This window comes from Manis pentadactyla, chromosome 10 (assembly GCF_030020395.1).
Source record: "Manis pentadactyla isolate mManPen7 chromosome 10, mManPen7.hap1, whole genome shotgun sequence".
Classification (NCBI taxonomy): Eukaryota; Metazoa; Chordata; class Mammalia; order Pholidota; family Manidae; genus Manis; species Manis pentadactyla.
The window spans coordinates 128417005-128442005 of NC_080028.1; the positions used below are offsets into that span (position 1 = coordinate 128417005).

Here is a 25001-nt window from a genome sequence, read left to right on the forward strand (position 1 = left end):
TGCATGCTTACTACTTTGTTGGAGATGGTATTAAACCCCTTTCATTTTGGTTGGCTTAATCTTCATAACCTTGCTAATAGGTTGGTAATATTAGGCTGTTCTACAGGTTTGGAAATGGTAATTGAGGATAATTAAGTCAGGATCAAAATGATCTGAATCTATAAGACACTCTTAAGATAAATTAAAGAGGACACTAACAAATGGAAACTCATTCCATGCTCTTGGCTAGGAAGAATTAATATCGTCAAAATGGCCATCCTGCCCAAAGCAATATACAGATTTGATGCAATCCCTATCAAATTACCAACAACATTCTTCAATGAACTAGAACAAATAGCTCAAAAATTCATATGGAAACACCAAAGACCCTGAATAGCCAAAGCAATCCTGAGAAAGAAGAATAAAGTAGGGGGGATCTCACTCACCAACTTCAAGCTCTACTACAAAGCCACAGTAATCAAGAAAGTTTGGTACTGGCACAAGAACAGACCCACAAACCAGTGGAACAGACTAGAGACTCCAGATATTAACCCAAACATATATGGTCAATTAATATTTGATAAAGGAGCCATGGACATACAATGGGGAAATGACAGTCTCTTCAACAGATGGTGCTGGCAAAACTGGACAGCTACATGTAGGAGAATGAAACTGGATCACTGTCTAACCCCATACACAAAAGTAAATTCGAAATGGATCAAAGACCTGAATGTAAGTCATGAAACCATAAAACTCTTAGAAAAAAACAGGCAAAAATCTCTTGGACATAAACATGAGCGACTTCTTCATGAACATATCTCCCCAGGCAAGGGAAACAAAAGCAAAAATGAACAAGTGGGACTATATCAAGCTGAAAAGCTTCTGTACAGCAAAGGACACCATCAATAGAACAAAAATGTACCCTACAGTATGGGAGAATATATTCATAAATGACAGATCCGATAAAGGCTTGACATCCAAAATAGATAAAGAGCTCACACACCTCAACAAACAAAAAGCAGATAATCCAATTAAAAAATGGGCAGAGGAGCTGAACAGACAGTTCTCTAAAGAATTCAGATGGCCAACAGACACATGAAAAGATGCTCCACATGGATTGTCATCAGAGAAATGCAAATTAAAACCACAATGAGATATCACCTCACACCAGTAAGGATTGCCACCATCCAAAAGACAAACAACAACAAATGTTGGTGGGGTTGTGGAGAAAGGGGAACCCTCCTACACTGCTGGTGGGAATGCAAATTAGTTCAACCATTGTGGAAAGCAGTATGGAGGTTCCTCAAAAAGCTCAAAATAGAAATACCATTTGACCCAGGAATTCCACTTCTAGGAATTTACCCTAAGAATGCAGCACTCCAGTTTGAAAAAGACAGATGCACCCCTATGTTTATCGCAGCACTATTTACAAGAGCCAAGAAATGGAAGCAACCTAAGTGTCCATCAGTAGATGAATGGATAAAGAAGATGTGGTACATATACACAATGGAATATTACTCAGCCATAAGAAGAAAACAAATCCTACCATTTGCAACAACATGGATGGAGCTAGAGGGTATTATGCTCAGTGAAACAAGCCAGGCAGAGAAAGACAAGTACCAAATGATTTCACTCATCTGTGGAGTATAAGAACAAAGAAAAACTGAAGGAACAAAACAGCAGCAGAATCATAGAACCCATGAATGGACTAACAGTTACCAAAGGGAAAGGGACTGGGCAGGAGGGGTGGGAATGGAGGGATAAGGGCGGGGGTGGGGGGGGAAGAAAGGGGGCCTTACGATTAGCATGTATAATGTAGGGGGGCATAGGGAGGGATGTGCAACACAGAGAAGACAAGTAGTGATTCTACAGCATATTACTACGCTGATGGACAGTGACTGTAATGGGGTTTTTGGGGGGTACTTGGTGAAGTGGGGAGTCTAGTAACCATAATGTTCTTCATGTAATTGTAGATTAATGATAATAAAATGAATCAAAAAAATGATCTGAATCTCCGTTTATGTCTTAGTTGGGTGGATGAGCATCCTTACACAGCAAATCAAGTTGCAAGGGGGAAATGCGTGCAATATTTCCGGCATCACCTGCATGTAAATTCATCAATGTGGTGAAATTTAGTTAGGAGGGGATGTACTGTAAGGATGAACTGACCCTGAACCAACTCACTAGGTGAAGGGGAAGAGGAAGAGCATTTCTGTCAGCATCAAGCCACCTCGGGTTTTAATCGGAATTCACACTACCTGTGTGGCCCCGCAGAATTAAATCTTGGGTTCATGGTGTCCTTAGATGATGCTGAAAGAATAAAGAATGTAAATCCTCTAAAGCAACTCGTTTTAAATTCAGACCTTGTACTAAATTCAGGGAATACTAGTTCAGGAGAGAGGGAGAGGCGGCCCCGCGGTCAACCATAACAGCGGGCTGCGGAACCGGACCCGCGAGGGCCACAGACGGGAGGTAACCAGAGGGAGTTAAGACAAGCGGCTGAAAGTGGAAGAAATAAGAGCCTAGCAAAACCGACAGAATATGAAAAGATCAAATAGGACAACCGGAAATTTAAAATGTAACCGTTGAAATTAAAAACTAGATAGGGCAGATTAATTGGCTGAAGTAAAACCGGGAAGCGAAAGCACGCAGGGCGTGGAAGTGGACCAACCGCCTGCGTCCGCTGGAAGGACTGGCTGGGAACGCGCCAGGGATCGACTCCCGGGGTACAACCGGCGGAGGGACTCAGCGGTGCGCGCGGAGAACAAGAGACCACAGCCCGGCCCAGCCGGAAGCGGCCCCGCCCGACGCTACCGAGCTTCCGGCCTGGGGACCCACTTCCTCTTACGTCACTACCCACAGCGGCGCGGCCGGCGGGGCTCCGGGAAGGATGGACAACGCCCCGTCAGCGCGACGGGCGGGACTTCCGGGAGGGGAGACTTCCGGGCGCTGAGTGACGGGCGAAGCCTCAGCAGCAGCGGCGGCGGCGGCGGCGGCGGCGGCTGATCCCTGAGGCGACGACGACAGCGGCTGCGGCGGCGGCGACAGGCCGTGGCCTGCGGACCAGGGGCGGGCGGCCGCGCCGGCGGACGGCGGGCCGCGCTGGCGGCCACGATGATGGAGATCCAGATGGACGAGGGCGGCGGCGTGGTGGTGTACCAGGACGACTACTGCTCCGGCTCGGTGATGTCGGAGCGGGTGTCGGGCCTGGCCGGCTCCATCTACCGCGAGTTCGAGCGCCTCATCCACTGCTACGACGAGGAGGTGGTCAAGGAGCTCATGCCGCTCGTGGTCAACGTGCTCGAGAACCTGGACTCGGTGCTCAGTGAGAACCAGGAGCATGAGGTGGAGCTGGAGCTGCTGCGCGAGGACAACGAGCAGCTGCTCACCCAGTACGAGCGGGAGAAGGCGCTGCGCAAGCAGGCCGAGGAGGTGCGTGGGCCGGCGCGCGGGGCGCCCGGGGACCCGCCCCGGACCCCGCCCGGGGGCCGCAGCCCCCGGCCCAGAGCCCCCAGTCGCCGGGGAGCGTGTGGTCTGCGCAGCCCCCGCCCTGGGCCAGGCCTCCCCGCCTCCATACCCGCCTCTCCTTCCAGGTGCCAGTTCTCTCTGCTTTTGTGTGTTTTTCCGCAAACCAGTTTCCCCAGACCCCGGTCGCTACCTTTGGCTGCCGCAGCTGTAAGCCCTCCCAGAAAAGGGGTTCGCGGCCGTAGGCCTCTGCGGCCAGAGGACCTTTCGTCGCCCCCGGTGCGGGGCTGTGCCGGGCACATCACTTAGGCCGCAGTGAGGCTGCTCCTTTGGCACCGGGCGACAGCCGCCAGGTTTTCAGAGGTTTTTTTCTTTGCCCTGTGATTCCCTCGGTGGGGAAGATGATTAGCTTACATGGAAAAGGCTGAGAAATTCCACTCCAGCTTCTGAGGGGTTAAAAGTAGAATTTTGAAATATTTAATCATGTTCTAGGATATTCTGTAGCCGGGAGATCATGTCGTTGTGAACCGGTTGAGGAACCACGCATTGTAGGGATGCCACCGCACCCACTCACCACCACACGTCCAGCACCGACTGTGTGCCAGCCCAGGAGCATCGCGGGGATGTGGGTCCCCGTCCCTGCTTCGCCTGTGACCTTGGCCGTGGCACCTGCCTGCTCAGGACTTTGATTTTCCATAAGTCAAATGAGTCAGTTGCCCAAGATGCTCTCTAAGCCACGACGTTCCTGTTACTCTAGGTGGCGGGTGGTACTTTGATTTTACATATAGGGAGTTTCTTATTAAATGAGCTAAATTCCTTTCAGTTCAGCTTAATACATTCTTGGCTGTACTATTGAAATAGAAGACTGTTTTAATATTTTGGCTTTTCCTCAAACCAGAGCAGTTTATGGCTTAGTTTATTTTAAAGGTATTTATAAAAATTAACTGTGCCTTGTAATTTCTATTTATGGTGGTTTATTTTGCTTCTGAGATTTGTGCATCTGTCAAGAGTCAGTTGTCTGTCGATCGCGGTGCCAGGCTCCACCGAAACTGGTTTAAAGCTCTAGGTTTGAGGAGACAGAAGAGTTTATGGGATCGGGTTGTTCAGGGCTGCCTGAGGAGTCGGGGAGGGGCATGGGGGCTGCATCACTGTCATGCGCCCTGAGGGGCCAGGCCAGGACCCATTCTACCCTGACCCCTGGCCTGGGCTTCCCCGTCAGCCATGGCGGGGGCACAGAGCTGCAGCCCTGGAAGACTGGAGTGCTGGGGCTCCCCCCGCCCCCTCCACTTCTCTGAGGAGTCTCAGTGGCCATTTCATGTCTGAGGTTCGAGTAGCTTGGTTTCCTTTCATGCTGTTCCTGTGTGGTCAACATAGCCGATGAGAAGGAGCTGGAGGAGAAAATCAGGATGGGCAACCGTAAGGCTAGGTGTCAGCCTTCTGGCTTAAGACCAGTTCTGCCCAGGCAGGCCTCTGCTCTGCTCTGTGCCTTTCCCGTGTTCCTCTGGCCTCCTCCCACTAACACTCTCCTGGGCTAAGCTTGGTGGGGGGCTGTATGTGGTCGGGAGGAGAGCCCTTCGAGGCTGAGACCCACCAGTGCCCCAGCTGAGAGGTGCCCCACAGAGCTTACTGAGCAGAGAGCCGTGAAGCCAGCCAACGCTTGGCTGGCCAGCACGGGGGCTGTGGTCAGAAGCTGATAGCATGCCCTTGGAAAGACCTCAAGTGATGTTACAGCCAAAGGCAAGGGCCAGACACTGTAACCGTTTTGGCACTGTAGCTTAGTTGTTAAATCCAGCAGGATTCATTTTGGTTTTGTGGAAAGGACCACCGTGCCCCTGTGGGTCAGGCAGGGATTGGGACCACAGATGTGGGGTCTGACAGCACCAGAGCGGGAAGGGCACTGGCTACAGGCAAATTCGTGTTATGCAGTGGTGCCTGAGAGTGCCCCGCCACTCCACTTGGGAAGCCTTAGTCAGAGCCGGGTAACCTGAGCTGCCTGCAGCCTTCCAGCCCCCGAAATCTGTGGGGTGCAGAGTAAGACACGCGTCCCCTGCTTGCCCATAATAACCGCAGAGAGAGGGCGCGAGTTCGCTCTGGTCCCGGGATGGCTGATTCCATAGGGTGACCGTAGCTAGAGAGAGTGCAGTCTGGGAGAGGGGTCCGGCCCAGTCCGCATATGCAGGCTCGAGCGCCAGCCCTGCCCTTGGGAGCTGCACGCTTGGTGCTCACGCTTCACCTCAGGCCACGGTGTAGCCTGTGTAAAGCAAGTGAGTTGCTAGAAGTGGCAAGTCATGTGCCCGGAGAATTGCGGCCTGGCGCTGGGGCCGAGTCAGGGAAGGGCCCGCTGATGGATTTGCAGGGCAGCCTGGGGTACCAAGAAGGGCACCTCAGTCTGATGGTGTGTGGTTTTGTCCTTGTAGTCAGGGCCAGTGAGTCCTGCTCAAACTTGCAGAGCTAAATGGACCCACTGCTGACTCCTTAAATTTCTAGAGACTATAAAAATGCTGGAGCTTTATCCAGTACAACGTTGCCTTTAAAATGCCCCACGTTCCTTCCCTATACAAAAGAAGGTTGGAACTGGGCAGCTGACTAGTCCAGCTGGAGAGCAAACAGATCCTCATGAGAGAGCTGCTTTTGCTCCATTGCCGCAGACAGCAAGGAGCCCTCCTCCTTGGAGAGACCACATGCCTAGCTCACAAGAGGAAAGACCCCCGACTTTCACAAGCAGCTGGGTGTTCTGTTGAAGAGACACATCTGTGGCATCCACGGAGGTATGTCACCACTTGGTGCTGTGTGAGGAAAGCTTTCAGCTGGGGGAAAGTCACCCCAAACTGTCATTTCCTTGTCATATATAAGTAAGCCACTTACTGATGAACATTTGGGTAGAATTGAGCTGGGTGGGGGGAAGCCGTTGTTCTCTTACAGGGTTAAACCGTGGGGGTGGGGGTAATCCCCATGGTTCTCCATAGGGTTAAGCCGGGTGGGGGGAAGCCGCGGTTCTCTATAGAGGTCATCATTTTGCCTTTGTTTAAATAAGCGAATTAACACATGGAACCAGAAGTCTGTCTTTGTGTTTTCCATTATGAATAGTAAATTCATCACTGCTTGGACAGGATATGCAACTTCTTCTTTTGCTGTGTTGTGATATTAAGAGCAGTTTTTCAAAAAATTGTTTTTGTAAATGAAGCCATTGCGATTCAGCGGCCAGAGGTGCCTCCCTTGGTTCGCTCTGAATGGTGGCCCTTGTAGATGTACCAGAGTACCTCGGAGCACCCCTGAAAGATGAAAGCAAGTAGGCGCAGGACAGCAAAGAAAGGCGTCTCCTGGCCTGAGTGGGCACATGGGAGGCACCCGCTCTGCCTGTGGCTCTCTGAGCCCTGGGGTGGCAGTTAGACAGCAGGGTTGAAAACTGGAACAAATTAATTCTTCCAAAACTGGATTTCTATGTTAAGTTTAATATCTGGTTTTTTTATTTTTAAGGTTTAAAACTTTCCATTTTGGAATAATTCATAGACAAGTTGCAAAGCAGTACTCTGTACCCAGATTCCCAAAGGGGGACGCTTTCCCACCCCGCTTCCTCTCTCCCTGCCTCCCTGGCGCCCTGCTGAGCCCTCAGGGGCCCTGGGTGTCCGTGTGGCCTCCTCCGCCCCCTCAGACCAGCGCGGCTGTCTGTGGCTCCAGCAGTCGTCCAGCAGGACGTCCCTCACTTTGGCTCTCCCGTGACCTTGTGACCAGGTGCAGGGCCTGCAGGCTGGGCAGGAAGCCTCCATTGGAGAGCCTGAGCGCTTCTAGATGCCCCTAAACCCTTACTCTGTGCCACGAGTGCTGGGAGGGCACACAAGTGTGGGAGGGTCCCTTTCTCAAGCTCCCCTTTGTTAGGAGGGTGCCCTGTTAAGGTGTGAACAGGCTGGGAGCCAGCAGCAGCTGAGAAGCTGTGGTTTTCCCAGCATTTGTTTTCCGTGCTCCATGCAAAGTCCTCATCACCTCCCGTGTCCAGTCGCTCACTGAGTCCAGCCATTTTCCTGGCCTGATACTTGATTTAATGGGCCTTTTTTATCTCCTTTGCTGCCCTGCTGGCTTCAGCCACACCCTCTCAGCCCTTCCCCAGCCAGAGTGAATACCCCAGGCAGCTCCCAGCTCCCACCTGCTCCACCCCTTGCTCATTAACAGAAATGGAGCACAGGGTGGAGTAAGAGGGATGAGGACCCCTTTGGACAGGTAGCGAAAGAGACTCCTCATGGAGGGGGCCCCCTGCCTGGACCCCTCCTGGGCCTGGCTCTGCTCTGAGGAGGCCCTAGGCCCGCCTACCCCTGCTCCCTGCACCGTCTCACTGCTCTGCCCGGCCCGATTTGTTCCCACTGCTTGGATCTCTTGCTGGCTCCTGTGTGCACCTGCCTCCTCGCCTCTGGTACGGGGCCTGCCCCCCACACATCCAGATGCTGGGTGCTTGAAAAGTGCTTGCCAAGAGAAACGGCTGCCCCTCCAGTGGGCCCCCCACCATCACTTCCTGCCCCTCCCCATGGAGCTGCCTGCACTGTGCCTGGCGCCCAGGTCCCCGTGGCTACCGCTCATGGCTGCTTGGCTGGCAGGGCCGTCCCCTCTGGTTCTTTCTTCCTGCCCTCAAACCCCAGAGAGGCTAGGCATCTGTGCATGACACACCTCTGCCTCTGTACATGCCACATTGACTTGTCCCTTCAGGTCCTGGAGGTCAAGGACCTTCTAGGCTTTGAGTCCATGGACTAGCCTCCTGCCCAACACAACCTGCCGAGGTGATGGAGTCGTGATTTTATGCTGATGCAGCACCGACAGAACATGGGACTGCTGGCACTTCAGATGTGGCTTGTGCAACTGGATAATGAGTTTTTATTTTCACTTCATTGTACCTGGTTTGAGTGTAAATAGCCTCACGTGGCTGTGGCTACAGGAGTGGGCAGGACAGCCACCCACAGCCTGGCTGGGTCGCTTTCCTGTACGACGGGCAACAAGGGGCCTCGGGCAAGGTGGGTTTTCAGTGAACATGTTCCAGAGTGAGGAGAGATCCCAGAGCAGTGGATTTTGATACAGGAGACCAGACAGAAGGAAATACTGTGAGATGAACAGAAAACATAACAGAAAAATAAGTGGCAGCTCTTTAGGAAACAACAGGTGATGAAATCCTCGAAAGGCTGAGAGGAGGCCTGCTGGAAAGTCACACCCAGAAGCCGCCTGGTGCTTAGAGCCCAGGAGTGACTCTTTGACCCTGGGCTTCCTGTCTTTTTTTTTCTCCCCACCCCTCCTTCTTTGTAACAACTTCACTGAGGTTGATGTACTAAACTGTACATATAGGAAGTGTGCTGTTGGGAGAGTTGTGACACACCTACACCCCAGAAACCATCCCCCAGTCAGGGTAGTGATGCTCTCATCACTCCTGAAGCTTCCTTGTGGCTCTTGGTGACCTCCCCCTGCCCCCACCCCCAGTAACCACTACTCTGCTTTCTCTCCATGAGGGTTAATCTTCATCTTCTAGAACTCGGTGTGAACGGAGTCATGCAGTGGAGAGAGCTTTGTGGTCCGGCTCCTTTCAGCCAGCAGGATTGCGATCCGTCCGGGGCTGCCCACCCACTGCCCAGCAGAGTGATGTCCCGCGGGTTTGCCCTCCTCCACTGGGGAGCAGGGGGTCCGCGTGCTCGCCACCTCGCCCGGTCCTGGGTTCGGGAGCCCGGTTCATCCCACTGAGCCTCGGGATGGGTGAGGCTCAGGAGCAGATTGTTCTCGAGGAAGTGTGGTGAAACCCAGAGGTTAGACTCGGTTGGTGGCCGGGTGGGACTGGCACATCCTGGGAAAGCATCACAGGCCCCAGGGGAGAGCCTCACTCACCCCAGGGAAACAAAGTCTTGGCAGACACTGGAGCCGCCTAGTCATCAGTCATGGGGTTTGAGCTCCAGGGGGCAAGGATTTGGGGGACTGCCCAGTGGAGTGGATGTGCCGTGGCATGCGGGGCTGGGGGGCTCCGGTTCCTTAGCACAGCCTCAGGCTCTGCGCCTCCACCTTCCTCCTCGGCTCCATGCCGGCCTCTCCCTACTCGCACCACCTTCCCACATGCCCAGGTCAGTGCCCTGCTGGGGCCAGTCTCAGGTGAACGGGTTCATTTCTGACCTCAAGGCCCTTTGTCCACAGAGAGGTGAGCTTGGCGAGCTGCAGACAGTGTCTCTCCAACTCGGGAAAGTTGGTCTGAATTACACCAGTGCCATTTGTTGGGATTGGTTGCTGGCAGACACTGGCCCAGCAGACCCTTTAACACGAATGTGAGGAGACTGCTTTTCCTGTATGGGGGCCTCATGGCCAGACAGGCATCTTGTACTTGGACCCAGGAGTGCCCCTCCCACCCGTGTGTCACCTTGGGGTCTTGGGGCAGCACTTGTAATTCCAGGGCCCTGCGTTCTTGTCCTCATCGGCTCAGCACCCACCCTGCATGTTAGGGCTAAGTGGGGACAGAGCTATGGAAATGGAAAGAAAGCTGGGACTGAACAGCCGTGGTTTGAGGCTCTGGGAGTCAGGTGCCCCTGTGAGCACCTGGTAGATACCCAAAGGTGCTGGGAAGGCACTGGCAGTCCCAGGGAGTTCACCAGTGGGCAAAGGGTACCTGCACCCAGCACCCCAGTGCTCACCTCTCTGCCTGCTGAAGATGGACTGATGAAGAGCATATTCCTTTGGAAATGCACTCTACCCCTGACCCCAGAGGAACTGACTGGTCAGTGATGCAGAAGGGCAAGAACCCGATTCCCCTTCATTCATTTCTAGCAAACCAGCCAGAGGCAAATAACTTGCTGTGTGTGACCCTGGCCTACGGGACATACCAAGGGAAGGGTTAGATTTAATATGTTAGTTTACTTTGCCACTAAAATAACCTCAGATCATGAGAGTCACCAAGTCTCCAGTGGCTGTCATGGGAGAGTGTTCACCTGGTGACCTCTTACCTTCTGCCAGGTAGGCTTCTGTTGTGGTCTGGATTCTATTCTTGACAAGACAGCTCAGTTAACTCCTGAAATGTGTTTTTATGTATAAAATGGGGAGAGTGAACCACACTCCATGGGATATGGAGAAAGCTTCCTCAGGTTCCTGGATTCTGGAAGAGCCCATACTCCAAGCTTACTTGTAATTACCTTGAAATTCACCATAAAGCAGATTCTGAAAACCAAAGTTGAATCTAATTTTAAAACAGAACACTTTGCTGGTGGGAGGGAGAGAGAGGTATATCCTAAAAAGAAATCTAAAAAGGGATTCGTGTGACATATTGGTATTTAGACGTGATGATTACGCATTTTGTATCTAGACATTAAGGGTAACACACCCTGGCGTGTTTTCCTTGATTATAATTGGTAATCGTTGCTCTCCGGGGGACTCTAAAGAGTTCCTCTGTGGGCTGTCATGTGCTACCTGACATTCTGATGAGACCTGGTCAGACATATGACAGTTCCGAGTAAGCTCGAGTCAGTAGTATGTGTTAGCTGCGTGTGAAGTTCTCGCCTGGGTGTAGTCAGGACCCAGATGCTGCTGCATGTGGGTGTTCCAGGTGCACAGACACACCCACCCACGTGATGGCTGTCAAACTTCTCTTCTCAGTTCCCTTCCTGCCTTGTTACATTTTCTTCCAGAAGACTCTGTAGACTTCAGCTTCTGCCCTACCCTGCCCCCAGCCATTGAAAATTCTTGAGTCTCTTAAATCTGAAGTGAAGTAAGTGATCTTTAAACAGAAATATTTTCTGCTTCTTTGAAAACATCTACTGAGCTTTTTGTGACTTCAAGGAACCCAGTTAGTCACAGCCCTCCTGGCACCTCTCCCCACCCTCCGTCGTGTTGGGAGAGCTGGGATTCGCAGCCTCCTCCCCGCCCTGTTAACCGCACCCCCTGCCGTGGGGCTCCTGCATCCTTCCTGGGCCCACCGACTGGCTTAGCCAGCCCGAATGGTCTTTCGGTCATCCTGAGCCCAGCGCTGAGCATCCCTCCCAGAAAGCAGAGATGCCGCATCGGTCGGCCTTGGCCGGGACTCCTCGCTACTTGTCCCTCCGACACCTGATGCGGGGCTGCGCTGTCTGTTCATTTCAGTTCAGTGCCTGGCTTACATATGGTTAAGTCAGCTCAGTGGCTGATGGATTTTCTCAGGGGGGAAGCAGGGAGGTGTTGTTGAAGCTGCAGAGAACTTTGGAGCGTTTGCAACATGGTCCTGAACTTGAACCCAAGGGCCCCGTAGCAGCTCTGCCTGGGTGGTCCATGGAGGAGGGGAGGGGATGGGGGGACCCTGCCTCCCAGGCTGCGGTAGCCGCATCGTCCCACATGCATCGTCCCACACTCGGCCTGGAGCCCAGCAGGAGGGTGGCCGAGCCGGGGCCTCTCGGGTCTTCTGGTGGCTGCTAGTGTTTCTCAGGAGTTGGTCCCATGCAAGCACTCACACCCTTGTCAGTGGGGCTGCTCAGAGGGTGGAGGGGTACCTCCCCGTTGCTAAGGCCCAAGTGTTTCCCAGCCTGTGGGTCGCCCCTTAGGCACCCAGAACTACAACTGACCTGTTTGCCCACCTGGGATCCATCTCCGTGTCTCTCAGTGGGCCCTCTGCCTTTGGCCTTGAGGATGTCCGTAGACACAGCTTTACATGATGTCTTCTCTCTCCGTTAGTGTCTCCATATTTCCTGATGAGGTCTGAGGATGTCGGCCTGTGAGCTGGCTGGGGGCCAAATTGATCAGGAGCCCCTCGGCCTGTCGGCAGTCCACACCATGACGAACCTTTTTGGCCTGTCACTCAGGTTGGATTTTAGTTCTTGCCTATCAGGATAGATGTGGAAAGGTCTGTCTTGACCTTCTTAAGGGTCTGGAAGTGGATTTTCTTACATTGTCTCTAACTTGGAAATCATTTTAGGGGACTCCCAAATATTGAATGCAGGTAATACAGTGAAATACTGGAGGGGGGAAATTCTAGTGAAATGAGTCCAGCACCAAGAGATCCTTTTTCTTTGCATAAAACCTCAGTGGCGCAGCTCTGTGGCAGGGTGGCGATTGGTTTAAAGGAGAGTTTTCTGTCTTCGAGCTCTAGCTTCCCCATCAAATGGCTCTTCCCTGGCTCAAGATGAGTTTTTTCTTTGTCCCAGGTCAGCCCTGAGCATTTCTTCATCAGACTCAGGGACTCTCCCTGAGGACTAGAGAGCTGGTGCCAATGTCAAAATGCTTATCCAGAAAAATAAGTGGGGCAGCGCATCTGAATGATTGTCAGTTAATCTAGACAGACACACACGTGGGAGTCACCCAGGAAATGCTGGAAGGGAAGACTCCCAGGGTGACTCTGTATCAGACTTTAAAGGCAACACCGTAGGTTTAAGGAGCCTTTGGTAGTGGCTCAGACATAAACTGAAATATAGCTTAGAATTCAGCATGTGAGAAAGGTGTGCTTCCAAGCAGTGAAGAAAAAGGTAAGTAAGCTTCCATGCCATCCACACACACTCCACATTGCGTTGAAGATGGGCAGATTCTTGACTAGGCATCATAAAAGCCCTTAAAATCATCAAGAAAAATAGGAATATAATGGCAGGAAATTGGACAAAGGACATAATAAGCTGTTCATAAAAGTAGTATATACGGTGAATAAATTTATGAAAAAGTGTTCAATATCACCAGTAATTCAGGAACTGAGATTTAAGACACTTGTGGCAGGTGCCCCTCCAAGGCAGCCAAGACTAAGTTCCGTGCCTACGGCGACAGCCCTTGGGGAGTGTGCGCTGGCCGTCCGAGGGCCGCAGTGTGTGAGCACAGCCCTCGGCAGCAGGAAGCCGCGGGGCAGATACACCGCCGCTGGTACAGCAGGCGCTTCACAACAGCACCAGCCCAGCACCCTGAGGTGAACGGGCTGCAGGCGCACCTGCAGTGGCGCAGACGCCGCCCCATGTAGAAAGATGTGCGGAGGTCAGTGTCAAGGAGAGACTAGGTGGGGTTACGACGCACTGTGTGCCAGAGATGGCACTTCTGCCCCAGACACGGATCGGGGAGGGCATCCCCCAATTTTAACTGACTCTGGAAGGTAAAACAATCGATTTTTTTAAAATACTCTTCTTTTTACTCAAAACTCATCTGATTTTTCTACAAAAGCATATGTTGTCTGTCATTCCTTTAATGTTTTAAGTAATGGGACTAAATCACCAAATCACAAAAGCCCTAAGCAGCCTGGAGCGCCTGCCCACTGCCCCCGTGCCATGCACGGCCCCACAGCCGCTCCCTCCCTCACACGGCCGCGCCACACGCGTGCTTCCGCTGTGGGACATTGCTTTCCTCCTTTCACTCAGGTTGCATGTGATTCAGACTTTCTGGTGCCGCCGCCTCCCTGCCTGTGCTCCCGGTCAGTTCTGCCCCCAGATCACCGCACAGACTGGGTTCTTCAGCAGGAGCCCCCATGGGTTTCACCCAAAGACCTTTGAGGGGCTGCAGTAGGAAAAAGTGTCCTTGGGGCCTGGGTGTGTGTGGGGGTGGCCTGGATGTGTGTGTGGGGGCTGGGCGTCGTAGGGGGGCCTGGGTGCGTATATGTAGGGGTGTCCTGGGTGGCAGGGCCTGGGTGTTAGGGTGGGGGCCTGGGTATGTGTGTGTCAGGTGCTGGGTATCAGGGTGGGACCTGGGTGTGTATATGTGGGGGTATCCTGGGTGCTGGGGTGGGGGCCTGGGTGTGTATATGTGGGGGTGTCCTGAGTGTCAGGGCAGGGGAGGGGCCTGGGTGTGGGGGGGGCTGGGTGTCAGGATGGGGCCTGGGTGTGTATATGTGAGGGTGTCCTGGGGGTGTGGGGCAGGGCCTGGGGGTGGGGTTGGGGGCCTGAAACACAGCCATGGCCATGACTTAATCCACTTCCAGACACCCAAAACCTGAAATCAGCTGTCAGTTTTATATTCCCATCTTCTGAGACTCTTCATATATTAAGAACCCAGCTGATATTTATGCTTCCTACAAATGAAATTTCTTAATAGTATTTCCTCTCCTCTCAGTGAAATTGAGGTGTTCCCGGCTCCCTGCAGCTAGTGGTGACTGCTGCCAGCTGCAGTTGTGGGGACACCCTTCCTCCCCCTGCCAAAGGCTGGGATCCCCCTGCTGTCATCAGTAAGCTGGTGTCCCCTAAGACTTGCTTTTATTTTGCAAAGTGCTTTCTTTTCGCTTGGTTTATAATAATTCCGCTCAAAAACATAGATGCAAGTGGCAAATTACAAAGACTTATCCCTCTGCCATTTTTTGAACAGGAGGGATGACACTCTATGTTACTAGCTCTTCCAATATCGATGGCTTCCTGGACCTGGTAGTGGGTGAAATACAGACGAGGAAAGTAGACTTGGCCTCGCTTAGCTGTCTCGTGTTGAGAGGAGTAACATAACCCTATTGCAGAAGGACCAGCTCTGTTATTTGTGGGGCCCAGGGCAGCAATGCAAATTCAGGGCCGCTTGTTTAAAAATTACTAAGCACTTCAAGATGGTGCCAGCAGAACATGGTGCAGGCCTGAGCCCTTCTTGGTCCGGGGCCCTGTGTGGCTGCCCTGCCAGCTGGGTGGAAGGTGACCGTCTTCACTCTTGGGAGGCCCTTCTGGCTTCTCCACTCAAAATCGGGCTGCGAGCTGTGGCGTGGCCCTTCTGCAAGGGCTGCTGTCCTCTGGCATCCCATGTGCTTGATGCCTGCTCTGTGTTCCTTCCATGTGTAGAAGTTCATCGAGTTTGAAGATGCTTTGGAACAAGAGAAGAAAGAGCTCCAAATCCAGGTGGAACACTATGAGTTTCAGACACGCCAGCTAGAATTGAAGGCCAAGAACTATGCAGATCAGAGTAAGTAGCAGGAACTGGGATGTTGCACTTGAGGCGCTTGTTGCGACACTGGCTTGGCTGGAGGGGTCTGAGGGCCTCGGACACCAGGGAGAAAAAGTCAGTGGCAGCCTTACTTTATTTCCCTGTGACGCCCTCAGCCATTAGTCCTCTTTACACCACTATGCATTTCTCTAATCAGTCCCAAGTCCTTTATAGAAGTGACTGAAACAAGTAAGGCTCCTTTGATGACAAAGCGCTGCAGTCTGACCCAAATCTCACAAGGCTGACCCCGCGTGGTCCTGCAGACCCAAGCTGCACACTGCTGTGCAGGCTCCTGTCAGCACGCGACCAGGAGAGAAGGCTTCTTTTTGACCTGGAAGTCAGGCCTGCTGATGGACCCTACCCTTGCAAGGAGAGGCAGAGGGGTTTCTAATACTGTTAATATAAGAAGTTATTTTAATTCTCAGAAGTCTGTTTAAACTGTCCTGTGTCTGTAACAAGAAGCTCCGACAACTGGGACCTAGTTCGTGGCTTTACCCAGTTCCCTGGGTGTGCAGGTGCCTTCATTTCACTGAAAAGTTGAGATCAGATTGCGGGAAATAATGGATTGATGTTCTGGGTCTATATCTATCCCAAACCGAGACTTGAGGGCACTTTGCTGAGGCCAGTACCCCGTGGTGAGTCAGTCACAGGCAGGTGACGGCCGGTGGCTTAACATGTACATGCAGACATGCTCGGATATGTGGAATGGCCACAAACTAAAGGGCCTATCTAGGCATACACAAACCCCTTTCTGTAATTACACAGACTCCTTAATACTCCCTTTGCTTGGAAACTTCTCATATGTGAAGCCTTTTCAGGTCTTCCCAGAAGGAAAAAAACAGGCTAAAGGTGTTTGCTCCAGGAGTGAGGGCCAGAGGGGAGAGGGGCAGGCTGGTTCCTTCAACCAGACAGGGGCCTGCATGCCTGCCCCTGCAGGTCAGGAGAGGTCGAAGCTCCCACCCCACAGTCCTCGCCAGGGACTGATGGACAGTCAGGCAACCCCTCTCAAGGCCAGAGGTCAGACATCCCCGGATAGAGAGCCTTCCTCGGCAGCCAGTTCTGTGTATGCCATGTGCTGGTGTCTGTAAGCACCTCACCCTTGTCAAGGGAGGAGCTATAAACTCTGGGTCGTGCAGACAGGCTTGCTGCTCCACTCAGTGTGGTCCCCAGGGAACTCGTTAGAAATGCAGGCTCTGAGGCACCGCCTGTCAGGCAGGGAATGACCTTGACATCATGTGGCCTCCAAGGACAGTGCTGGGCAAGTTAACGGGCGATCGAGGAACAGGAGAGCATATGGACCAAAAGGAGGTTTAAACTAAACCAGTTTAAAGCAGGTAACAGGGAGACAGGGTTGGAAGGGCGGAGCTGCAGGAGTCCCCCGACCCGTGCCTGTCACATGGCCTGTCCCTCGCTCTGCACATCAGCCTTTCCACTTCTGGGGCTGTAAGGACAGTTGCAGTTTGAGCAGAGGCTACAAAGGAAGGTGTCTGTGGCCCCCTTGTGGGCACCCATCCTGTCTCTCACATAGCGGAACTGCGTGTCCTCCTGTAGCACAGCGTGCACAGCACACCCCCAGACCGAGGGGGAACCTGCATCCCGGCAGCCCCGGGGACACTTCCTCATGATGCCCTTCTCTGGGCTCGCCTGCTGCTGCCAGTCTGCACCAGGCATCAGTTTGCCCCGGAGCTTGCTGCCGCTGACGATTAAGCCCCAAAATGTGAGGAGCTGTGGGGGAGCGGGTGGTTCCATGACAAACAGCAGTTGTGTTTTCCAGTTTCCCGGTTGGAGGAGCGGGAGTCAGAGATGAAGAAGGAATACAACGCTCTGCACCAGCGGCACACAGAGGTGGGCACCCCCCAGCGCCAGGCATCATCTCTGGCCGGTGGCCACCCAGCCCAGCGGCTGTGCTTGCCTGTGGCCCAGCGTGGCCTTGCCGGCCTTTCCTTTTTCTGGTGTTCTGCTGCCCAGACCCAAAAGCCGCCAGCCTTTGCTGGTCAGACTCCAGCCCACAGAACTGTGACTTCCTTGGGGGCACAGCACCCCTGGACGCCACTGCGCTCCGGGGGTCGGGGAGGCAGAGCTCGCGCAGCAGGAGTTACTCACCGGAGCCTTCCTTCTTCGCAGATGATACAGACTTATGTGGAACACATTGAGAGGTCCAAGATGCAGCAAGTTGGAGGAAACAGCCAGACTGAGAGCAGCCTGCCAGGGAGGAGGTAGGGTGGCAGTGGAGGCCTGCAGCCCAGCGGGCCCCACCCTAGGTGCACTCTGGGGCAGGGAGCGGGAGCCGCCCAGGAGAATGGTGTCTGGCCAGAGTGTGTGGCTTGAACAGGAATGTGTGCCGGAATTGCCCCAAGTGCTAGAATGGGGTTGAGGGTCTTGGGTGGGCCTTCCACTGCCGCTCTGTCGCCACGATGGCCCAGGGTGGATCGTGCACAGGCCACCCTGATATCTGCAGATTCTGGTATATGATCTGCCTGCTCACTGGCACACGTGTGGCCTCAAAATCCGCACACATGGAACCGTCACAGTCATTTTGGACATGCGCAGAGTAGGGAAAACTGCCTCGCCAACACGTGATGCCAGTTGAGGTTGAACAGGGCAATACTTGGTCGCTTGCCTCAGCCTCATGCAGATTCCCAGAGGGCGGGGCACCATCCAGGGGGATCCGAAGGCCAGCTGTGGCCCCTGTTGGTGGGGCAGCTGGGTCCCCAAATACCCCTGTACCTCATCTTCTCTTTTATAAAGTAAAGCAAATAGAATCTACCAGGATGGGTTAGGAATGAAGATTATAGTCTGTATGAGACGCGCACTGTGTGTGCGTTCCTGCAGGAGTGGCACTGGTTCAGCGTTCTTGGTGACCACAGAATAGAACTACCTCGAATCTCGAGAACTGACCGTACATGGGTGGGGAAGAGGCCCAGGCTAGCCTGGCAACTGCCGGGCAGAGCCACCTTCCCACCACAGGGCAGGGCGAGGCAGCAGACCCAGAGGCCCTTACCTGTCTGAGTTGAGAGCTCTGCTGGTTTTATCAGGGACTGGGGAGAAGTCTGCAGAGGCCGGCTTCCTTCCCCACCTTCTCTGTCCTGCCAGCATGAGACTGACCGGTCCCCACAGGAGCAGATGGTCAGGGATCTCCAGGCTGTTGGCCAGCTGAGGGAGTGGCCCGTAGTGGAGCGGAGCTGTGGACCCGGGCTGGGGCAGGTTGGTCCAAGGCTCTGAGTCTCCACCAGTTGGGGGAGGGGCCTGGAGTCGGAATCCCAGGTCCCATGGGTGCAGCTCAGAGTCGGCCCCTTTCCAGGCAGGCCCCTTGTTCCCGCAGGCAAACCCCTAGAGCCCCAGCCACGTCATGTAAAGGCCTGTTGGCTACAGCTTCTCTGTCCGCCTCTGCAGTGAGCCATGTGTGCAGGAAGACTCAGGCCCTCCCCCCCGGGGGGTCCGCAATTACTCTCTGGGTCCCGGTGGGCAGGGGTGCTTTCCTGTCCTTGAGTATTCTGATCTGAAAACAAGTGCTCGGTGTATGTGGGGGGGCCTGGCAGGACCTAGGAAGGGCGGCCAGGGCTGAGTCACGTTCCTGGACAGTCTGGGTGCTGTGAGGCGGTCAGTCTGTGAGCCCTGTGGAGGTTTTGTTACGATCAGTGCTCACGCCCTAAACAAGGTCTCACAGCCAGTCGTCAGCTGGCCCGAGACTCTCAGAATTCGGCGAGGGAGTGTGTATCAGAGGTGGCTGAACCACAGGCCCTGTAGGTAGTGCGCCCGGGTCAGGAATAGTCCGAATGTGGGGAATCCAGGCCCACCTGCCAGCTCAGGCTCAGGAGGCCCCCTCCTGAGCACACCGTGAAGTCCTCGCACCTGGCACAGAACCTCAGGAGAGCGTCCGAGTCACTGCACTCGAGTGTTGACCTGGGTGGGGTCTTCATGGTGTTCGTGGCACTCGGCAGGGCGGCCTGAGCTGGGGCTGCAGAAGCTGGTGTTAGGGTTTCTCCAAGGAGTGCCGGGCTCTTGGCCAGTGCCTGACAGCTGCAGTGTTCTGGGGCCTTCCAGCTGCTTCCAGCCAGCTCCCTTCAAGGCAGGAGCACCTCAAAGGTCATGCAGGGGTGAGCTCAGCAAGAGGGCCTGGTGTCAAGAGCCAAGGAGGCGTGACCTCTGCTCTCAGGACTTGGCACCGCGCTTGTCCAGCATCCTGAGTCACCGGACAACACCTGGGCCTCGGGGCTCTAGGGAAGTAGGTGTCCTTAGGAAGTCAGGGCCACGTGGGCCCAGCCCAGAGCAGCAGCTGCCCAGGCTCTGGAGCTCATCCCCGAGGGTCCTGCTATCACCGTGGGCCACCACGTGGCCAGGCTCGACCTCAGGTTCCTGCTCACATGGAACAGGTGCCGTGGTTCCGGATGGGGTGCTTTCTGTGGTACCTCCGTGGGTGGGGGAGTGGGGCCTGGTCCTGGAACCTGCTCTCAGGGTGTGTCTTGGGCCCCTTTGGCCCTGAGTGGAGGCTAGGCCGAGCACAGCCCCAGCCCACACGGCTCTCCCCGGTGCTTGGGGTTGGGCTCCAGACCCTTCTCCTGTCAGGGCTGCTGGGCCAGTACACAGGCCCCCCAGGGTCCACAGCAGTTCAGGTGGGCTTTCTCCTCTCCCAGAGAAACACGACAGGCTGGTCCTGAAAAGCCCCATGGCCCATTTTGTGGAAGCCAGGTCTGTGGCGTCTCTGTCCGCGCCAGCAGGTGTAGATCACTGGTGGGTGGTAGGCCAAGGCCTTTGGGACCTGGTGCAGAAGGTGAGCCCTCGGGGTGTGGCTGCCCTGGTAGGGGCTTTCTCCCTACCAAGCCAATCCCAAGGGGAGTCACTTTGTCTGTAAAATGCACCCACTGGCTGCCCAGGACCAGGAGGGGCTCTGGCCCAGACTTCCAGCACGCCTGTCCCCTGGATCTGGCCCTGCCAGGAGGGAATCCCTGAGGCGAGGTGTCCGTGACTGCCCCTGGGTCTGCAGCCCCTCCTGTTCCTGCCCCCAGGAGGAAGGCCCTGGGGTCCCTCAGCCATGAAGGCATGAGCCCCCATTGTAGGTGGCTGGAGCAGCGTGCGTCCCCGGCTACCCAGCCCTCCCTGCTCTGTGGTGTACCCTCTCCTGCCAAACTCTGGACCCTTTGGGGACACACGTGTGTCTACCAGCCTCTTATTCACCCCCTGGCTCCCCCACAAGGGCCTCCTCTCAGTGCTGGGTTGCCCCTAGATGCAGAACCTAGATGCTGTTTCTCTTCATTCCTGGCTTGGTTTTCTGAATCTGTGTGTCTTCAGAGTAAAACTCAATGTGAGCCCAAAACACCTGGCCAGGTGCTTGGGCCCACGAATGGGTGCATATGTGCGCTGTGTGCTCTGCCATTGAGTGCCCCGCCACTGCGTGCCCAAGTGTACACATACAGGGCTGCCTGGGAGGACTCACCCTCCACCCTGTGCTGGCCATCTGGGTGCCCCTCGAAGTTGAGAGGGCTGCGTGTCTGTGTGTCACCTGTCCGTTGCATGTAGTCTGCATGTTTTGACAACTGTCTGTGGAGGGGAGCAGAGGGTGCGCCTGCTCACCATCACGGTGCACCGGCCCCCGTGTGAGCACATGCAACCCGAGCTGCCTGGCCTTCGCCCTCTAATGCTGTCTTCTTGTCTTGTCCTCTGTGCTGTCGCCCCGCATGCTGGCCCTTGTGTCTGTCGCTGCCCTGCAGTCCGCGCCAGTCGTGGAGGAAAAGGTAAAGCCTGCAGCAGTGTTGACACTGTTGTGCTGAGCACCCCGGGGTCCCTGGCTGGCAGGTCTTAGTCACCAGTTACCATCACGGACTCTTGGTGTGGCACTTTGAGGGCCACGACATTGAGGAGGCAGCAGGCTGGCCCGAGGTCCCTGAGACAACCCCATAGTAGGTGACGGAGCAGGGCCCCCACTCGGCAAACCATGCCTTGTCCGCAGACTGAATCGCCGTCTGGAGCCCCAGGCTGGTGCTGCCATAGAGGTATGGGGGGCAGAGACCCTGAGCTATGGTGGCAGATGGACCTGCCTCGCGGCCCAGCGCTGTCACTTAGAGCCCTGGGCCCAGAGCCAGCAGTGCAGCCATGATGCCCACGGGCGTGTCCCGTGGGAGCCACAGGGAGCAGCCCAAGGATATCGTGGCCAGGCTTTGGCGGGGCTCAGGGCTGGTAGGCGGCAGCGCCTGGCAAGTGCTCGTAAGGCTTGGGAAGCAGGTGGTGCTGGTGCTGCGGGCTCGGTCCCTGTGACATTCCCAGCAGAGAGTGGCTGGGCTGGCTAGGTGCCGCGTGTGCGGGCACGCTGTGGGAGTGGGAGACAGGCAAGTGGCCCCTTGTCCTCTGAGGCAGGATGCCTGCACTCTGTACCCACAGGCTTGCCGTGGCGCCTGGGGCTGAGGACCCATATACGTGGCCCCCGGAGCCACGCCCAGGAGAAGGCTCCTGACCGCACTGGGAGCCCACGGAAAAAGTGCCGGCACCCCTGAGGGAGCAGACAGGAGTGGTGGCCTGGCCACTGTGGTGCTGGAGGCCTGCCCGTCCTCCGGGGATGTGCAGACCACACAGCAGCCGCCCGCCTTCCCAGGCACCAAGGGGCCTTGTGGGCTGTTGTCAGAAGAGCTGAGGGAGGGCTGGGTCGTGGCCCACCCAGTTTCTGGACAATTTCCTTCCCACCTTGACGTCTTAGGGGCTGAGTTTCTTGTTTTAAGTGACAGGCTAAGACATGTCCGAGAAGGTATTCCTTGTCACAGGCAAGGGCCGCATGAGGTACCTGAGGTCATCTGCAGGAAACCGCTTTCCTGAGTGGCCTAAGTGGGCACAGTCCTCTGTGCCCCAACCGGATCCTTGGGAGCACTCTGCTCTTTGGCTCTGTCCCTGCCACGGATTAGCTACCAGATGGCACAGCCAGGTCCCAGCAGGTCCAGGGAACCCTGGTTTGTGGGTGGCGGTGTCTTTATTGAGCTGGACAGATGGACTATCCATGGTGGGTGCAGAGCAGGTGCTTCACCCCAGCCCAGCCTGCCCCAGAACTATGTGGGGCCCCATCAAAGAGACCACCTTCCCAGAACTGTGCTTCCTGGAGCCACCTAGCTGGGTATAGAAGCTCCAGTCCCAGTGGCCACTCAGCCCCCTGCCCCCCTCCCCTGCAGCCTCCAAGCACCATGAGCAGGCCTACCGCCTTCTCTCTCCAGAATAGTACAGCCTCTGGACCCTGCTCCTTGGGACCCCAAGGAAGCCCCCCACTGCTGCAGTCTTGGGGGTCGATCTCTGAGCAGGAGATGCTGTGGTGCAGGGACTCTATTTCCTGACGTCCGCAGCTCCAAGCAGCAGGGGCTCTGATGGATGACAGTCCCTGAGAGGCCATGTGTCTTACCCAGGGTGAGGCAGGAGATGGTGAGGCCGAAGCCTCCAGCAGCCCTTGGAGTATCTCTCGGGGCCTGAGCCTCTGGCAGGCGGCTCTGTGCTTCACTCTCATGACTCCAAGCCACCAGTCCAGTGTCCTGGCCCAGCTTTGGCAAAGTACCCCCCAATCCCCCCCAGTGTCAGAAAGGGGCCAAAGGCTGCAGAGGGTGGGGGCCCAGCAGAAGGGCAGCCACTCTTTGCTGCGTGCATATCTGTGCAAAGGTCCTACAACGAGGAAGTGTGCTATGGAAACTAGAGGAGTGGGTGGGTGATGGGGGACAAAGGACGAGGCACAAAGGGGGCCTGCCCGGTGCCAGGAGGCAGGGGCAGGGCTGGGCCCACCGGGATAAACCATTTTCATCAAGTCACCAGGGGGACGGGTCAGTGCTGGCCACGATGCCACAGGACCACAGAACTGCTGTGGAGTCTTAGCCTACACAGCAGGTGTCTGCTTAAAACCGAGGTGGCCGAAAGTCAGAGACCCCAGGGAGGGACAGTGTCGGGGTCTTGGAGGCCAGGATCCCTGACCGTGGTCACGTTGATCGGAGTGGCCAGGGCAGGTCGGCCATCCACGGGTCACGCCCTCCCAGGTCGGCTGCCATCAAGGACAGCTGCATCTGCACGTGGGCACCCGCATCCATACAGCTCAGCCCTTGTCCCGGGCCCCCGGCTGACCACCGCTCTCCTTCTCTCCCTCACACTCCAGCAGGAAGGAGCGCCCTGCCTCTCTGAACGTCTTCCCCCTGGCCGACAGCATGGTACGTGTGCAGACGGGGGGCAAGCTCATGCCTGCGGGGGACCACTGGCACCTGAGCGACCTCGGCCAGCCTCAGCTCGGCTCCAGCTACCAGGTTTCGTAGCCGTGCTGTGGGGCAAGGCTCTCCCCCACAGTGTCCATGTTCACTCAGGAAGCCCGCTGTGCGTACAGCCCTTCACAGCTGCCCGGGGGCGGCGGACCTCCCCGAAGTGGGACAGCAGTGGAGAAACCGTGGGCTACAGTTCAGGCCTCTGCTGCCACGGCCATTTCTTGTGTCCTGACATCAGCACCTGAGTCCAGGCTAGACCCCTGTGCAGCCGGGCCGGGCCCCCGTTAGGGCCGAGCGGAGCTTCTGTTCCAGTGAGAGGGCCTGTCCATCCCCCGTGAGCGCACCGAGCACGCCAGCCCCCATCGCGGTGTCCTCCTGGCTGAGAGTTGCCCTTCCGCTGACGTGGAGCCAGAGGCAGGGGTCTGCTTCCCTCCTCCGGGCTGTCCTCGCCTGCGGGCCCATACTAGCGGCTGCTGGGTCTGGGAGTTTGACATCCTGGGTGTCTGTCACTAACCAGAGAGTGTACCCCACAATGGGGGCCCCGAGAGAGCCAATGGCCTGGAACAGGTTCAGGGCCCCTGGCCACTTGTGCCAGTAATGGTGTTAGCTCAGTGTGTGGGGCAGAGGTGGGCAGACCCGTCCGGGACGCTAGCCCCACAGCTAGGTAAGGTCATCACCCTCCGGGCAGAGGAACAAGCCCTGGTCCGGGGGGTTCCTGCAGAGGCCATTGGAGATCACCTGGGAGGCAGCGCCTTGCCTCTGGGCTGGCTGGGCTGGCAGACGGGGGGCGTGGCTTCCCCAGGAGCTCCCTCCCAACTGCCCTCCTGCCTCAGCGTCTGGCTGGCCTGCAGGAGTGGCTGCCAGCTGCCGGCTCTGCCACAGAGGGGCCGCTCCCTTCTGCTTCTGTCATGGGCAGTGAGCATGTCTCTGCCACAGCTAAGTGGGGTGCTCCCTGCTGCCGTGTGGGGCTGGGCAGAAGGGCCGAGGCCTGCGGGGTCCGGCTGTCCCGGCCGCAGGGGCCTGGCTTGGGCACACAAGCCGCAGAGGGCTGTGGCCATTGCCCTCCATGTGCCTGTGTCTGAGCAGCTCGTCTGTGATGTCTCTTCTTTTCCTGCTGTGTGTCTGAAATAGTTTCTGTTAATAAATCATAGTGTTTTATGTTTTAGTTCCTAAGTGTATTTTATTTCATTTTTTTAAACAATTTCTTTTAAGTTCTTTTTATTTCATGCTCTAGGTTTTAAGATTTCTCTAATTTCTTAATTTTTGTTGTTGTTTTTTTGTTTTGTTTGTATGTACTGTATTTTCAGTGTTTTAACGGAGCAGTTGTGGCTCCTCATGGTGAGGAGTGGCTGCTAAGAGTCTTTGCGTGTGGAGGCCACTGCCCCACGTTGATGTTAGGAGGTTGAGAGGTTTGCCTTTAGGTAAGTGGTGGCCAGGGGGAGTGCCCTGTGGGTAAGTGGTGGCCTGTAGGGTCTCAGAGCTCGGGCAGCCTGGGGGAGGCCTGGTCACACCGCA

At 55.5% G+C, this 25001-nt stretch overlaps 1 protein-coding gene across 13 annotated transcripts in view; it reads left to right on the forward strand.

Annotated features, from left to right (window-relative positions):
• The first annotated feature begins 2944 nt into the window (after positions 1 to 2944).
• MAPK8IP3 (mitogen-activated protein kinase 8 interacting protein 3) overlaps positions 2945 to 25001 on the forward strand; it is a 44562-nt gene continuing 22505 nt past the window's right edge. For 2 of the 13 annotated variants that reach the window (XM_036915891.2, XM_036915893.2), the window contains exons 1-5: positions 2947 to 3411; positions 15135 to 15255; positions 17051 to 17121; positions 17401 to 17492; positions 23387 to 23531. In XM_036915891.2, coding sequence (XP_036771786.2) covers positions 3094 to 3411; positions 15135 to 15255; positions 17051 to 17121; positions 17401 to 17492; positions 23387 to 23531 — 747 coding nt within the window. In that variant the 5' untranslated portion in view covers positions 2947 to 3093. Of the gene's footprint in view, positions 3412 to 15134; positions 15256 to 17037; positions 17122 to 17400; positions 17493 to 20984; positions 21009 to 23386; positions 23532 to 24787; positions 24908 to 25001 lie in introns of those variants that run through there. The other 11 variants (XM_036915896.2, XM_036915899.2, XM_036915892.2 and 8 more) reach the window with 9 other exon arrangements.